Source organism: Diabrotica undecimpunctata, chromosome 8 (genome assembly GCF_040954645.1).
Source record: "Diabrotica undecimpunctata isolate CICGRU chromosome 8, icDiaUnde3, whole genome shotgun sequence".
NCBI lineage: Eukaryota > Metazoa > Arthropoda > Insecta > Coleoptera > Chrysomelidae > Diabrotica > Diabrotica undecimpunctata.
In genome coordinates, this window is record NC_092810.1 from 67,787,425 (window position 1) to 67,806,132 (window position 18,708).

Genomic DNA, 18,708 nt, shown 5'->3' on the forward strand with positions numbered 1-18,708 from the left:
GATTACGCGGATTAAGGTTCACGACTATCGATAACTGAAAAAAAGAGTTTTATTTGAAGATGAAACCAGAATAAAATCTTTAGATGGTTGTGATTGAGAACATCGAAGATCTGGGGAAAGGTTTTTTGATTGCACTATCTCTTCAGGGTGGCCATTGGGAGGTGATACAAAAATATTCTCGGGTAGAACTTATTTAAAGCACGTACATAATTAACCCCATTCATGTACAACCTATTAATTAAGATTTATATGTAAAAACATGAAATATCATGGTGTACCGTTTGCTCCATTTATGGGGTATACATTCATTTTTATGCAAGACAGTGTAAGGCAACACACAACAAGGACACTAGTCACTAGATTATATATATAAATCAGATTAATATTTTAATCGTAGAGTCGACACCAGGAAGTCAAGTCTTGAATCCAATTGAGCAGCTTTGACATGTTCTGAAAAAATCAACTTCCAAGAATTGGAGCAATCTTGTTACAATGGGACAACATTACCCAGCAACCATTCAAAATTTGATAACAAGCTACCTGGATGGTTACAGAGCTCGAGTAGACATTACTCATTATTTAGATACATTTTTTTTTTAAATTGGATTTTTCGTTTGTTTTACTTTTCTTTTTTGTATTTGATCGCTAAACATTGTTTAATTCTTTAAAATTTAAATTATAGTGGTACAATAATTTTGGTCAGGAGTACATATTTCTATGTTTGCGTTATAAAAGACAACTTTACATAATCATATTCTCATCTAGAGCTCCGCTTTCTAATCAAAAGGCTTAATTAAATGCAATCTGAAATCGTTTTTAGATCTCTGGATCTGCCAAACCGAGTTACTGATACAAAAATACTAAGTCTACTAACTGGGAACCCGGATTTAAACTAAGCTTTCATTTTCGTATGTTAAAGGATGAAATGAGATGAAAGAGTGTTAGCTGTGTAAAAATATCAAACAAACACGTTAACTTTGAAACACAAAACACTTAAGGTAACCTTTGAAAGAAAATAATTGTGTAATATTCAGAATTATTGTTTATTTTCTTTTATATAATTCTTAACACTAAGTAATCTAGTTGTTTTATTTTCAGTAATAAATTAGAGGAGGGATGTTGAATAAGTTATTGCACTGGCGTGGGCTTCAGGATTGTCATTTGTGCCAGCACCGCATCCCACACTTTGTGGAATGTTGTAACATACGAAAACAAGACGATAGGTATATAAATTATAAATATATATTATATAAAAAACAAACGGAGATCCATTTTATAAGGACCGCCATCACAATAGCTACCGACGCGACACTAAAATGTTTCGGTAAAAATTTTTTAATTAATTTTTTTACAAAGTCATGTAAATGTAAATAAAAATAAAAAGAAAAAACGATTAACAGTTGCGTAGCTATGCCAAAGTCTACCATTCACTAGGTAACAATCCGTTAATTTAAACACAGCCTCGCAAAGCCATAAATACTTTAAGGTATCTTCAATTTCACTCAATTAATTCACTAAATATTAAATATGTATATGTATAATATGATACAGTTTGTCTATGAAACATATGTACAATTTGTATATATAATCATTACATAATCACTTTCATATTTTCACAATCTACAGTATTTACAAATATATAGATATATAAATATATTTTTTATCACTTTTATTAGTCTGATAATCGTCTCGAAAGAAGTACATTGCACCACTAAAGTTGCTCCACAAATTTGCTTAACTGGTCTTGTGGAGTCATGGTCGGCACTTCGTTATTTGAGTCTTGATTTGGTGTGGCAACTGGTGAAGCATGCGGATGAAGAGCATTCGAGTGATTCTGACTCAACAGCATTTCCGATGCCGCTGCGAGGTCGTGCGGAGATTGTTGAGGGCCCCGTGGACTCGCTACTGTTTGGTTTCGAGGACTCGGTGCCGTCCGTGACGAAGGACTCGGTTGCGGACTTCTGCAACAAAATCATTATTTACAATTTTATAAATTTTAAATATTAGCAAATATAAAAAAATAACATTTTAACATATACAGAAATTTATAACTGACATTTTATATGAATTTCTAAACCAATATCTTTTGAGATCCTTGTATTTTTCACTACGTTTATTTCTGTTCTATAATTTTGAGTTTTAATATTTATTTTCCTATTTTATATTATTTTCCTTTTTACTATTTTAGTTCTTCTAAACGCAAATTCATTAAGTCATATAGTGAATGTTGTGCCACGACATGCCGTGACAAGTAAGACTTGGTGAGTTTTACGCGTTACGTGTTAATGCAAGGTAGTTTTTTTAACATAAAGCAAATAGCTTAAACAAAACAGTTGATTATAGCGTATTCTAATTGAAGTGATAAAATACATGAGTGGATTTATTGCTGAGAAATCAACTATGTATAACTTTATATTTTACTTCGTTTATGTTAAAAAAAAAAAAATAATATCCTAATTTTAAGATCGTAGATCTACGAAATGTGAAGACGAGCCTCAAAAATAATTTTTCTTGCGAAAATTCGAGTAGATTTAAATGTAACACTAAATTTAATGTAAGGATCAAAGGAAAGAAATGTAGAGGATTTGAGTCTTAAAAAACTCTTAGTTTAATAAAGACTGATAATCACAGCATTCAAGCACAAGTTGTGAAAATAAACTTATTTTAAAGTAAAATTGTAGCTTATTCCCAATAAAAATAGTAAATTGTATTAAGATGTCACAAGTAAATAATTTCAGAACAATATTAAGTTGTGAATGTGCAAAGAACAGACTAAGACCCAAAAAGAGTTGCCGAGCCAATGATGATGATGAATCACAGCATTCAAAAACGTAAGTCCTCGAATATATTTGAAATAAGGAAAAAATTTATAAGTGTTAAATATCATTATGTCTGTATGGAAAATAATTTTAAGGCTGTTTAGCATACATGTCTACAGAAGTTTTTATACAAAATCTTTCCTTACGTTAAAAAAAGACGAGTGCCAAACTTATAAACGTTATTTGTATAGGATGATTAAAAAATATAAATTAAGAATCACATAGCGGGGAAAAATGATTTCCTTATTAACTATTGACCCAGTGAAAGAACCAGCATATCTTCTGATATGTCATCAATGTACTAGTCCAGAAAACTAAATGGGTATACTTTAACGATTTATAAAAATCCTTAATCTCACAAAATGTATTCTTGCATTCAATGGAGTTCACATATTGGTACATGCCTATACAGTTGGATTCAAGAATTACTGTTTTTTCTGATACATGTATAAGTCAAAACAGGAACCAAAATAGCGTTGCGCTTTTTTATACTATATTTAGCTAAACTCAATAGATGTCATTGAATGTAAGTTCTTAGAAAATTGTGAAGCATACTTGGAGGTTGACTCCATGCAACATTGCTCTTTATGTTGAGAACATTTGACTGAGTATTTTAATAAGCGCGGGATCCAGACGCAATAAAAATAAAACCTATAGACCATACATTACCAAAGAGCTTTATTTTAAAGAATTCTTAAAATTATGACTTTATTGAGGAAGTCAGTTGATTGTAATAACATAAGAATCAATTGTCTTTAAGTTAAATGCTTTAGGATTAAGAAACCACTACCAAATGTTGTGGAATACTGATATAACAATTTAAACAAGTACAAAAAAATCAAGCATGACGATAGAGCCTATTCTATCTCTCATAAAAATTTTCTTTTTTATTTACGCGCAGATTACCAGCTCCTTCTCGCTTGTCGTACTATAATGTGTATTTTGTATTCTCATTTTTATGATAGTGGGTTTTTAAAAAGAAAATATTAACTTAAAATTGTAGAATGGAAATAAACTTATGTGAAAAATATACAGATCTCAAGAGGCAAATTTTTGCTATTTTGTACCAAGCCCACGATATAAATATTCTTCTAACCCCCACCAAATCTGTATAAATTTGCGTTGGAGTCATCTCTTTTAAACGCAAGTAATTAATCACTGCTTGTCCATTAATACTATGGTTTAATGCTTGTCCATTAAATCAGCTGTTAGGTAGAAAATACGAGAGTTGCACTGCCGCTTTCCCATTTATATATCAGAACCATTATTTATATTCACGTCACATTGCAGCGAATTTGAGAGTCACATAACAGTATCAAAATGGATTACGTTGATAAACAAGCAGTGATGGACTGAATGAGGTCTTCATGACATGTTCAATCATTGCATGTTGGTCAACACACTCCATTTTGATATTGATATGTGACTCTCTAAAATTCGAGCACCTATTGTAGGTATGCTGTAATGCCATTAAAGTATTACTCTTATATAAGATAATAACTTTATATAATTACTATTTAAATGGGAATAAGCCACAATTAAAGGTTGAAGTAAGTTTATTGACGTTTTAATTTCCACTTCGGAAATTGTTCTCAAAATACAAACATTAGTAAATTAAACAAATTAAAAAAAAATTAATTTACTAATGTTTTTGAGAACGATTTTCGAAGTGGAAATTGAAACGTCAATAAACTTACTTTAGCCTTTAATTGTGGCTTATTCCCATTAAATGGTAATTACTTTAAAATGCCACAAGAAAATAGCTTCAGAACAATATTAAGAAACCTTATATAAAAAAAGACTAAGTAAAAAGTAAAGCTCGTATGACCTTCTGTCTAAGGTCTAGTGTTAAAACATGTCTGGTTTTATTGAATGTTATATTGAATCTATAACATGTTGGTAAAAACCACAATTACATATGCATCAAATGTATGATGACTATAGGTACAACAAAAAAGTGCCATCCTCAAAACTAAGCAAGATGCCAAGATTTGCTTGCATTAGAATCACAGGGTATATGAGGGGCACACAATAGCAGCTCTGGAGACCCTTCTGGATATTCCTTTTTTTTACATATAATTATAAGAGAGGATGCGACGATGGGATATTATAGACTGTGAGAAAAACAGCAATGTACCGGTTAGATCATAATATAATAAATGAAAATAGGAATGCCAAATGGATGATGATTTCTGACCATATAACATCCAGATACAAGCCTGAAGTACCCTTCCCAGTGGACATTTGCCTACCAGAGGGATGGAGAAGAAGAAACAGTCAGCAATATGTCCAGACTGCTAGGTTATACCTGATATACAGCGGATCTAAAACTGCAGAAGTGTCGGGTGCAGGAATATTCGGTAGTGGTGGAAATTCAAACATCTCTATTCCACTAGCAGAATATACATTTGTATTTCAGGATGAGATTTTTGCAATCTTGCAATGTGCGAGAGAAAATAACATGGGGACTTTCAAACTGAAGCGGATCAATATATGCACAGATAGATCATAAACCCCAATGTGGACTTTAGGCTACTGTAGGAATGTCATGAATGCACGAACTCTGGTGGAACATAACAGTGTTATGTTCCACCAGAGTGTGTAACATCAGCGAATACATGACAATAAAAGAGCTGATGTATGTGCCAGAAAAGTATCAGCTACAAAATACTTCGGTCTGAAACAGTCAACCATATCTTGCATGCCTACGATCGAAGGCGGCAAACACTTTTTGGAGACAACGAAGTGATTCCAAATATATATGGTACCCACCCCCTAGACCTGTATAAGCTAGTACAGGGTTCCAAAATCCTGGAATGAGTATCATGAAGGAACGGAAGATATACAATAAAAAAGATGTTTAAAAAAGACAGTTTCCAGGAAGAAACAAAGGTCTAGTGTAAGGGTTTTCAGGTCACGTAAGTGCCTAACATTATTTAACGGACCACTTACGTAGCCGGGACCGACGGCTTTTGGTGCCCTCCGAACACAGTGAGGGCTCAGTTAAATCAGAAATTGAAAATGTTCTAATATTAGTGCCGGAAATTGAATCCGCGTCCTCCAGCTTGTTAAGCCAGTAACAAATCCACTGAACTAGGGCCCACCAAGCTCGGGTAAAAATATATACCAATTAAATTATATTATATTAAATTATATACCAAACAAATTAGCTTTTTAATGTTCCTCTTCATATAATTATACCCTAATATCCTTCATGTCAAGTTTAAATATTTTTTTCAGTTATTTAGTTATCAATATTGTCATCATCATCATCATCGATTCAGTCCTATGTCTTGCAATTTGATACCAGGTAGCTACAACCATTTTAATGAGATCACTATACACATCATTCCTTAAATCAACCTTGGTGTAGCTCTTCATCTATTTATTAGCTTTTGCCAATAAAATGTGTTGCAATGTAGCTTAACTTGCTCTGGTTAGATGTCCTGACCACTACAAGTCTCAATTTTTATTGCAGCAATTATATCTTTGGCTCCATTTATCTTTTTGTACTTATGGCATAGCTCGAAGTTATATCAACAACATCAGGTTATATTCTCGTTAATTGGATCTATAAACTGATATTTTCCAAGGAATATATGACAATATACAATTGTCTATAATCAAACGATATGTTATGTACAGAATATTTTCAATTTTAGTCAATATGTCTGCATTTCTTAAAAATCAAAGATTTAATATGAAAAAGAGATTTTTAAACTCTACCAAATAACTTCTTAAAGTTAATGTAGTTTTCCTCATTTAAATTATTATGCAGTGTAAATCAAGTTTTATTATATAGAACATAATACAAACCTAATAGGAGGCGGACTTCGCACACTTTGCATCAGTTGCTGCTGTTGAACAGATATGCCTTGTCCTTGAGGTGGTCCCATTACACCTTGTGGTGACTGTACAGGGGGTGGTGTTGGTTTAAGTCCTTGCATTGGTGGGTATTGTTGGTCGCCAAATGAATTGTTGTAACCCATATGTGGCTGCCTAATACCTGGTAACCTCTGTTGGTATGTCGGACAAGCTCCAGGTTGTTGAAAACTAGGCTGTTGTTGCTGCTGCTGTGCTGCCGCCTGTTACAACAATGGTTAGTTATTAAAGCTGTCAAGTCAATCAATAAAAAATTTAATTATGGTTGTGTTTTTTAATAATATAATGCACCTGTTTATATTTATTCATTTAAATCACTAAATAAAACTACTTGAAATTGTATATTTTGTGAAGGCACTTTTAGGAATTTCTTCCCTTTATTTGAAGGTCGAGGGTCAGATAAGAAAGATTTACAACATCTCCTGGATGTTTTGCTATTTATATGTAGCAAATAAAAAATTACGTCTCACTGTGGTTTATACTCTGGATACACCAAGCAACACCGAAAACGAATTAAGGCTACAAGCTTCAAAAGCTAATAAAGTAGCAGGCTGTGTAAATGACATCATCTGGATGGTCCCAGAAGTACCCGGCCTGACCTAGAGATGGCGGTATTTTTTTGAAAAATATCACTGAATTAGAAAGTACACAATCTATAAAGCATATGTTCCAAGTTTGAAGACGCCACGTTGTTTAATATTTGTTTGGCAGTCATCAATAGTGAACATTTTCGGTGAATTTGTGAAAATGGAGAAAATTTGTCATTGTTATGTGAAACAATACTTTTATTTGAAAGGCCAATATAAAAGCAGAACTAGATTATATTCTGGGTGAGTCTTCTTCCTCGTCTACTACAGTAAAATATTCTCTACTCGCCAGATTTAGCCTGCTCAGATTATTTTCTGTTTGAAAACTTGAAAAAATTACTCGGTGGTCAAAGATTTTCCAACCGTGAAGAAATGAGGTCGGCAGTTAATGGCTATTTTGAGGAGAAAAGTCAGTTCTTATTGTAAAAAGGGAATCAAACTTATTGAACATTTCTGGGAAAGTGTATAGCGCTGAAAGATGATTATGTTGAAGAATAAATACATTTTTTTTTCCAAAATTGTTGTGTTTTCTTTGTTGGGACAGGTATTTCTGGGACTTCTTGAACATCTAGTATTAATCTATTTAAAAATGTATAACATCCAACATTCTGACAAGTTGATTATGAAATGCAGTCAATAATTAATTCAAATTCAATAGTTCCTATAAATACAAAGTATAAAGTATTTCTTTTATTTACCTGTTGTTGCCGCATTGCCAGCATCTGTTGATGTTTGTACCATTGTTGCTGCTGCGTCATTGGCTGGCTAGGTCCAGGGCCTTGACTAAGACCTTGAGCTTGCGCTTGATTTATTAAACCGCCTTGAATCTGCATTCGGTTTTGATGCTGTTGGTTGGTATTCGGCTGTTGGTTGAGGATATGTTGCAGTTGTTGTTGTTGGGAAGGATTACCACCGCCCGCCTGTTGGATTTGCTGTGCCTGCTGAAAGATGTAATTCTAAATCGTTTGTTTCGATTGATTATATTGACAATACAAAAAGAATAAAGGGTGAAGATGATTTGAGGTTTAAAAAACGAATATTAAGAAAAACATGACATGTAATTATTGCCACACCTGATACTAAACTGTAAAATGTGATAAGGAATTATTTTCCGCCATCCAAAGTTAATGGAAACAAAAATCATGAATTTAATGAATAAATGAATCATGAATCAGAATGACCTGGGCAGTAGAAGTGACCAATAAATTTAAAGAAAATGGTATTCAAAAGTTGTATTATTCTACCAATTATGACTTATGGGTGGAGACTATGACACTTACAGAGTTATCAGCCATTAGATTAAGAACGATAGAGGGCCATCGAACAAGCCTTGTTAGAAGTTTCTCTGAGAGAACATATACGAAATGAAGATGTGCGAAATAGGACGAAGGTGGAAGATGAAATTTGAAGAATTGATCAAATGAAATAGAGCTGGGTAGAACACCATAGAAAATGAAAATGTTAGATCTTAATCAACACAAAAACATCCCCAGATTTATCATAAAGAACACAATCAATAGTGACCATTCAGTGAATAAATCGTAAAAACAAAAAAAAACAATATATCGTCGAACAACGGCAAAGATCTGAAGCTTAAAATCAACTATAAAAGTGAAATGGTGTAGATCCTGATAACTCGAAAGTATATATTCTGAACCAAAAAAATTTCCTGCCATAAAAACTAATAACATAAATAAAAACAGGAGGATCAAAACAATTTAACAAATTAAATAGAAGGATAATATTAAAAAAAAAACAAAATCGAATACTGTCCACAACCCCTACAATTTAAAAACTAAAAATGTAAGTATGGGACAAACTAATTAAAAATATGAATTAAAAATATGAAAAAAGTGAGAAGGGAAAAAGAATGAGATAACATAGAAGTCAGTAGATAAATGATAAAATTGCTGGGAACCAAAGCATGAAAAAATATATAAATATATTTTTCTCAAGTGTTCATTAAAGCCAGGATCATCAAAGGAAAACAATAGACTCCTGAAACAATCACTGGTATGGATACCTACAGTAAGACGAAAAATCATGGATGTAAGGAGTAAGAAAATCAATCAGATCAAAAGAACTTACAGAAGGTCAATGGAACAACTGACAAGAATGGAAATTGGGCATTGAACAATGTCATATATTAATAATATCAAATGAGTCAAATATTTGTATAATATATGTATAACTATAAATATATGTTCAAACAAAATTATAAATACCTGTCTTTGTTTAATAAATGCAGCCATAAGTTGTGGATTGGATTTAAGTATCGATAAAATTTGTTGCTGTTGTTCAGCAGACTGCGGCGATCTTAAAGTTTGCATAAGTTGTTGTAAGGCTTGTTTCTGCATCATACTTCCAGGAGCACTTATAGGCGCAGTACCCGGCCTGACACCCGCTTGGTTCGTTTGCATGGGTGTTTGTCCCATCTGGTTTGGCTGCATTACTGGTGGACCTTGCTGTCGAATACCTGGTGCTACACCACTTGGATACCTTTGTTGCCATTGCTCCATTGGTAAGAGATTACCTCCACCTATAAATAGAAATAGTTTTATTTGTTAACAGAAAATATAACATTAAATCATTATAGATGACAGTGATTACACTAAAAAAGCTTCTCCCAAATATGAACATTGCAAAATTTCTCTGATCATGTTAAATTTGAAAACTTGATCAGTTGATTAGTTGTTGTAAGACTCTAATTTGGGTACATGTAGATATCAGATTATTAAATACACTGTAAAAAGTTTTAGCAGATTTACCCTTTGCCAGCACATAAATTACCTTTATAATATTCAGTAATTTTACTGAGTTATATATAAGCAAAAATGTTGTTAGGACTTAAATATACATATAATTTAAGTAGTATTTTTACAGGTAAGGATGGTAAATAGTAATAACATCATGACTTTTGCTTACAATAGTAGTAAATTTGTCTATTAAAATGGTAACAAGAAACTCTAAATATAATACAAAATTAACAATAAATTTACTAGTAAGTTTGTAAAAGTACATTGGCATGGGCAATTTAAGTTTTAAATTTAATTTAATGATCAGTGACATCGTTTAAACCATTTTAAGTTTATTACTATTCATTAAGATCGATTAGTTATTACATTGTTATGCCATGTAAAATAAAGTGAATATTTTTGCATTTTTTAAGAAATATTTTTGTTGTAATTCATTTGTAATCTTTAAAATACCTTTTGGATGTATTAATAAAACCAGATTTGAAATTATTAACAATAAGCAAAAAAACATTTATTTTAATACAAAAAAAATGTCCTAACGTCAAAATATAAGTTGTATAGTGTTTTATAAAGAAAGTGGTTTAGAGGATATGGTTTAAATTGGTTTAGACAAATGTATATGCTTATCAGCAAGATTTTGAATAAGGAAAAGATCATTAGTGACTTGAAAACCAAAAATTGTGACTTGAAAACCGAAAATTTATATGCTTATCAACAAGGTTTTGAATAAGGAAAATATCATTAGTGACTTGAAAATTTATTGTTAATTTTGTATTACATTTAGAGTTTCTTGTTACCATTTTAATAGACAAATTTACTACTATTATATCCCAATCTTTAAAAAAAGGGGATAAACTGAAATACGAAAATTATCGCGGCACAGTATATAGTTTTTACTTATATACTAAATAAATGACTTCAACAACTAACTGACAATATTGTCGGGGAATATCAAACCGGTTTCTGACAGGGAAGATCTACAACTGATCAGCTATTCACAGTGAAACAAATTCTAAACAAATCGTGGGAATACAACATTGACATATTCATAGAGTTCAAACAGGCTTACGACCCAATTAATAGACGAAAGTTATATCAAATATTGCACAGTTTAACATCCCCCAAAAATACATCCGACAAGTAAAAGCAACAATGGACTCGTCAACAGCAACTACCAGAGTACAAAATGGGCTCACTGAGAATTTTTCAATAGTCAAAGGATTAAAACAAGGAGACGGGCTGGCACCCACACTATTCGACCTGACTCTTGAATATGTGATAAGACCACTGAATCTAGGAAGAGGTAAAAAAAAGGTTGAAAAAAATTTTTGTGTAATCTTCAAAAATTGGATAATAATATAAAAGAAGTTCAACTGTCATGTATAATAAATCAGATACAAAAAAATGTGGCATTTTTAACATTCTAGACCATAATAGTACCTACCTTAAAAGTGATATTGAAAATATGATTTCAATTGAATTTAACCTCGTAAAATGAGAAAATTATTTCTTATGTTACGTATGTAAATTATGTTAGCTATTTCGCTATTAAGGTATGTTGTTTGAAATCTTTAAGGTGGATTCAAATATTGATAATGAATTGATTGTTCCTTGTCGCAACATTTACTTGGAGACAGAAAAAAAACTGCAAAAAATGCAGAAGATTGTAACCATTATGCATCTTTAAACATTTCACAGAAAACATGAACATGAAGAAAATGAAGAGAGATCATTAAAAGACCAGTGGAACCTAATTAGTAGAACCTCATTAACTGCAGCAAAATCGATGCTACGAACTAAAGAAAGGAAAGATGAGCAATGGTTTGACAATGAGTGTAAAGCGGAAATTGAAAAGCGAAATGAGGCACATAGAATATATTTGACTAGACAAAGTAGTGAAAAAAAAATAGTATTTGGAAACAAAAGAAATTAATCACATACTAAACAAATAGGTATATCAATAAACACAAAAGAGACTAAAATCTTAGTACAAAATCGATTGAGAGAGCGACACGACCCTACCTAAAAGTTGACAAATTAAAAAAGTATATAGCTTTATCTATTTAGGAGTCAACATCATAAAGGACAACATTGACGATGAAGATCTTAGCAGAAGAATCATCCCATCATCATATGCTAATACGGCATACTTTGCTATGAGCCTGATATTTAAATCACTAGAATAACATTTTTCTCATGGGCAGAAGACACTAAGGTTTTTATTTGACAAAGGCATTGCCCAAAACCAATTTACTTTTGTATACAGCAGCACATCAGATTGTATGGTATAAGGGAACTCTGGAAATTGTCTGCAAATTAGTCTAAGAAGTTGAATAGTATTTATAACCTGTATGACTACATTGAAGACTAGATTTACATTCAAAGCAGTTTTGTCATCTTAATGATGTAATTGAAATACAACATTGTCGACGACAACCCATTTTGTATTTGAACGGTCCGCCACTGCAGCCCAGCCAGCCAGCTAGTCGGTACAGACGACAGATGACAGAATTCATTCCATCACCAGCCGTTGAGAAGCATAGAACTATTTGTTATTGTTTTCATATTTTTGTGCAAATTCATAAATAAATGCAGTATTTTAGACTATTAATTAATTTCAATGAATACAGTCCACTACAACAATAAACATTGGTCATTCGACCCGATATTTGTGATAAAATCAGTGCTAAAAGTGATTCACAGTTAACGGTCAAGTGAAAGAACACGTGGGATTGCCGAACAATATACAGCCAAAAATACCGGTGAGTTCCCATCTGATTCCTATACCTATTTATACTGTTTTTGTTTGTGTAAGTTGCATAAAACTATTTACAATCTATATATCTATTTAAATTCAATTCGAATCTATTTGATTAATAAACAATGTCGGACGAACACTTAAAAAGATTAATTAGAAAACGTGCTGGTCATAAAGCTTCATTTACAATTTTCTCCAAATTTCTAGAGTCTATTAAATGCAAATTAGAATTACATGATGTTGAAAAAATCGAACTAAGCGACAGAATAAATAAACTAGAAAATACATTTTTAGAAATTAAAATTATCCAATCAGAAATAGAAGAATTGGCAGACGATCCCGAACCACACTTTGTGATAAGGGAAGAACTTGAAAACAATTTTTATTCACTATCGGCTAATGCCAAAGCATTGTTAAATAAATTCATTTCGGATATTGATGATAAAAAGTCGGTGACAAGCGAGCATACAAACAATAACACTTCTATTTCTGACGGGGCTTATCGTTTACAAGGTGTAAAACTGCCAACAATACAAATTCCAAAGTTCGACGGCACATACGAATTTTGGCTAGAATTTCGAGACACTTTTGAGTCACTCATTCATACAAATGATAGTATTACAAATATTCAGAAGTATCATTATCTTCGGGCATCATTACAAGGAAATGCCGCCGTAGTCATAAAACCTATCGAATTTTCCGCAAACGGGTACAATTTGGCATGGGACTCTGTATGTGATCGATACAATAATAAAAAACTCTTAATACACAATCATATTAAAGCTTTATTTTCATTGGAATCTATTCACAAAGAATCTTTTGTAAAATTTCGTAAATTAGTAGATGATTTTTCAAAACATTTAAAGTCACTTCAACAATTAAATCAGCAGTGTGAACAATGGGATGCCTTACTTATATTCATTATAACATCAAAACTAGACGAAACTACTATTAGGGAATGGGAAAAGCATATTGCTACTCAAACGGAACTACCAACTTTATCCGATCTAAAAGGATTTTTAAAATCAAGAGCAGATTTTCTAGAGGCAATTGAAATGAACATTGAAACAAAAAATAAAAGTAAGGAGAACAGGACGACTAGGGGATTCTTAGCAACAAAAACAAACTATATATGCGTCTCTTGTCAAGTCGACCATAGCATTTACACTTGCGAAACATTTTTAAATTATCCAATAAACGAAAGGTGGAATTTTATTAGATCAAAATCATTGTGTACAAACTGCTTGCGATCGGGTCACTCCAATAAACAGTGCAAACTCGGGCCATGTCGCAAGTGCAAAGCACGTCACAACTCACTTTTACACAATAATACAAATGATAGGAGCATCATTATAAGCCAAAATAATTCGGGCACGTTCAATAGAAATTCGAATATATCCAATAGCAGTATTAATACAAATCCATCACAAAGTACAAGTGAGCCAATAAATCCAGGAACAAGTAACAATACATTTTGTGGTAACAGCATGCTTTCTTGTTCTGATACAGGCTATGTTTTTCTCTCAACAGCAATCTTAAGTGTTAAAGATATGAATGGTAAAATGCAAAGGGCTCGTGCACTATTGGATTGCGGGTCTCAATCTTCATTTATCACAACAAACATGTGTAACAAACTAGGAATCAAACCACAAGATGTCAGCTTAAATCTTTTGGGCATAGGCAACAAACTATCAACTATTACAGGTCAATGTCAGTTAGAGATTTGCACATCTAATAATAAATTTGTAAAAATAATCAACTGTTTTGTATTGCCAAAAATAACAAATATTCTTCCTCATACAAACATTGATGTAAGCGCTATAAACATTCCTAATACAATTCGGTTAGCAGATCCTAATTTTGGCAATGCTGGATCTATTGACAATATCTTGCAATCTTAGCACAAATCTGAAACTAACTAAACTTCTTCAGCAATTTTGGGAAGTAGAGGAATTGCCAAATATTCCTCATCTATCTGAAGAAGAGCAATTGTGCGAGGACAATTTTCAAAAAACTACTACACGTGATCCAAATGGTAGATTCATAGTTATGATGCCATTAAAACAATATCCGCATGTGTTGGGTGATTCAAGGATACAAGCTGAAAGAAGATTTCATCATCTAGAAAAAAGATTAGCACAAAACAATCCTCTTCGCGAACAATATATACAATTCATGCGCGAATATCAGGAGCTAAACCACATGTCGTTAGCAGATATCTCTGAAAACTCTACTGTCGACTACTACATGCCACATCATGGTGTCCTAAAGGAGGACAGTCTTACAACAAAACTTCGTGTCGTGTTTGACGCATCTTCACCAACAAGCAACGGGTTATCATTAAACAATATTCAATGCGTCGGACCCAGTATACAACAAGATCTATTCTCAATTCTCATCCGATTCAGAAAACACAAATTCATCATAAGCTCAGACGTAACCAAAATGTACAGGCAGGTGTTAATTCATCCCAGCCAACGCAGTCTTCAAAAAATAGTCTGGAGGGAAAGTCCTTCAGATCCATTACAACATTTTGCTTTAAATACGGTTACTTATGGCCAAGCATCAGCTAGTTTTCTTGCTATCCGATGCCTTTTCGAGTTAGCTAACGAATGCCAATTGTCGCAACCAGAAATCGCGAAGATATTACGTCAGGATTTCTACGTAGATGACTTGTTAACCGGTGCGGATACTATTACTGAAGCTTCGAACATTTGCCGTGAAGTCTCACGTATTTTACTTACAGGTTGCTTTCCACTCAGAAAATGGATTTCAAATGACCCAAGAGTTTTAGAAAGGGTAAATAATCAAGATGATTCCTTTGGAATTCTAAACCTCTCTAAAGATGGAGTCACAAAAACTTTAGGACTTATTTGGTCATCCCAACGTGATTCACTATTATACAATGTACAATATAACAATTACAAGGAAACTTGTACCAAAAGAGATGTTCTTTCTTTAATTGCAAGAATATACGATCCACTAGGCTTAGTAGGTCCTTGTATCATACTTGCGAAGATTCTAATGCAAAGGCTATGGACTGAAAAACTGAATTGGGATGAAAAATTAAGCGGTTCATCACTAAATACTTGGAATAGATTGAAAAATGATCTTGCCAATCTGAAACAATTAAGTATACCACGTCATGCAGTGTGCAATAATGCTAAAGATATAGAAATACACGGTTTTTCGGACGCATCACAACAAGCCTACGGTGCTTGTATCTATTTAAGAAGTACTGATGACAAGGGAAATATCTCGGTTAAAATTCTATGTGCTAAATCAAAGGTTGCCCCTATCAAAACTCTAAGCATTCCACGCCTAGAGCTTTGCGCAGCTGTATTACTTTCACGTCTTTTAACTAAGGTAATTGAATCCATTAATATAGACCTCAATAAATGTTATTTATGGTCAGATTCCACAATAACCCTTGCTTGGATCAATACTTCTCCTAACAATCTTCAAACCTTCGTAGCTAACAGAGTCTCCGAAATTCAGGTCTTAACAAAGTCCTATACATGGAAGTATGTACCCACACAAGATAATCCTGCAGACCATCTATCAAGGGGATTATCTCCTTCTCAAATACTAAATTCTTCACTATGGTGGGACGGTCCGTCATGGTTGTCTTTAAGGGAAGAATTTTGGCCCCTTTTAAATCCAAAGGTAGACATTCTACCCGAAATAAAATCTCAAACTATTCTCAATTTTGTTTCCTATTCTCAGCAAGAACAATGGTTTCCATTCAAGGCCTTTTCACAATATTCGCGTTTACTGCGCGCATTTGCATACATCCTTAGATTTAAAAATAATTTATTAACACCCAAAATTCTTAGAGAGTGTGGCTCTCTAACATTAACCAATATTAATGACGCTCGTCGTTATTTATTGAAGATCATACAACTACACTCTTTTCGCGAAGAGTATGATCAGCTGTCAAAACAAAAAAGCGTTAGTTCCAACAGCAAGCTCTTCTCTTTAAACCCATTTATTGACCAGGATGGTTTAATACGTGTTGGTGGTCGCTTGGCTAACTCGGATTTTCTATATGACAAAAAACATCCCATTGTCTTGGATTCAAAACATCATTTCACGATATTATTTTTCCGTCATGAACACCTGCGTCTATCATGCAGGCCCTCAGCTGCTTCTATCTACTATTCGGGAGACATATTGGCCTATATCAGGCAGAAACCTATCTAGGTTGACTGTTAAACAATGTACTACTTGTTTACGATTTAATCCTAAACCTATACAACCAATCATGGGTGATTTACCACGTGACCGATTACTGTACACATTTCCCTTTGCCATCACTGGTATTGACTACGCCGGTCCGTTTTTGTATAAAAATAAGGGCAGAGGTGCCAAATTAAATAAATGCTATATTTCATTATTCATATGTTTTGCTACAAAGGCGATTCATCTTGAGCTCGTAACCGATTTGAGCACTCAAACATTCATGCTTGCCTTGCGCCGCTTTATCGCTCGTAGAGGAAAGCCAGCCAAATTGTACTCAGATAATGGTAGAAACTTCGTAGGTGCCATGTCTGAACTTAAAAGATTTTTAAAAATTAACAATGCACACATACAAGATTCATGTACACATGAGGGTATTGAATGGCATTTAATTCCGCCATATTCTCCACATTTCGGGGGACTCTGGGAATCCGGAGTAAAATCTTGTAAATTTCACTTAAAACGTTCACTTAAAAATACAAATCTTACATTTGAGGAGTTTGCAACAATACTATCACAAATAGAAGCAGTACTCAACTCCAGACCTTTGTGTCCTATTAGTCCTGATCCTAATGATTTAACACCACTCTGTCCCGCTCATTTCCTCATCGGTAGAATGCCAACGCTAGCTCCAGAACCAGATCTACTCCAAGAGATTCCACAACGACTCAATAGATTTCAACGCATCCAACAAATTTTCCAAAGTTTCTGGAAGAGATGGTCTTCCGAATACGTCGTCGAGCTACAGAGACGTTCTAAGTGGCAAATATCCAAGGGAGAATTAGTAGAAGGAACTTTAGTCCTTATCAAAGATGACTGTCTGCCACCAGCAAAGTGGAAACTAGGCAGAATAACTCACATACATGACGGATCGCAGAATACCGCTAGAGTTGCAAAAATAAAGACTCAAGAAGGTATCATCACGAGGTCATTCTCCAAAATATGTCCTCTCCTTCCATTAAATTGAAAGATTCAGGATCTTTCAAGGCCGGGAGTATGTCGACGACAACCCATTTTGTATTTGAACGGTCCGCCACTGCAGCCCAGCCAGCCAGCTAGTCGGTACAGACGACAGATGACAGAATTCATTCCATCACCAGCCGTTGAGAAGCATAGAACTATTTGTTATTGTTTTCATATTTTTGTGCAAATTCATAAATAAATGCAGTATTTTAGACTATTAATTAATTTCAATGAATACAGTCCACTACAACAATAAACAAACATCTTGGAATGGTTCTTGAGCTCCATATTTTGAATATCGTATATTCTTGATATAGGTAGTTTCACAATTTATTTAATACACGGGATAACCCCATGAACAGTTTAAATTACAATATACTTAGGATTCAAAACTTGAAATTACTTATAATACAAAAATCAATATTAAAAAGTTAAAAAAAAATGAGACTAAAAATCTACATACTAAAAAAAAACAAAGTATAACAAGAACAAAATTCAACAATCCCAATATACATATCACAAAGCAAGAGATCTTTTTAACTGAGTTAAAGTTATATTGAAAATATCACAATCGCGATCATTTAATAGCCCCATGTATCTATCCAATGGGTTGTGAATACCATAGGTTGTTCTGTGAAAAGCAATATTGAAAACATTGTGGTACTGTAAAGCTTGATGGGGAACATTAAAGTTAATCTGACTAA

At 33.2% G+C, this 18,708-nt stretch overlaps 1 protein-coding gene across 3 annotated transcripts in view; it reads right to left on the reverse strand.

Moving 5' to 3' along the window:
• Positions 1-1,019: 1,019 nt before the first annotated feature.
• Positions 1,020-18,708, reverse strand: part of nej (CREB binding protein nejire) — a 51,824-nt gene continuing 34,135 nt past the window's right edge. For 2 of the 3 annotated variants that reach the window (XM_072540434.1, XM_072540436.1), the window contains exons 20-23: positions 9,514-9,827; positions 7,987-8,229; positions 6,636-6,904; positions 1,020-1,961 (exon numbers count right to left, since the gene is read on the reverse strand). In XM_072540434.1, the coding sequence (XP_072396535.1) occupies positions 1,712-1,961; positions 6,636-6,904; positions 7,987-8,229; positions 9,514-9,827 (1,076 nt within the window). In that variant the 3' untranslated portion in view covers positions 1,020-1,711. The remainder of the gene's footprint in view (positions 1,962-6,635; positions 6,905-7,986; positions 8,230-9,513; positions 9,828-18,708) is intronic. The other variant, XM_072540435.1, reaches the window with a different exon arrangement.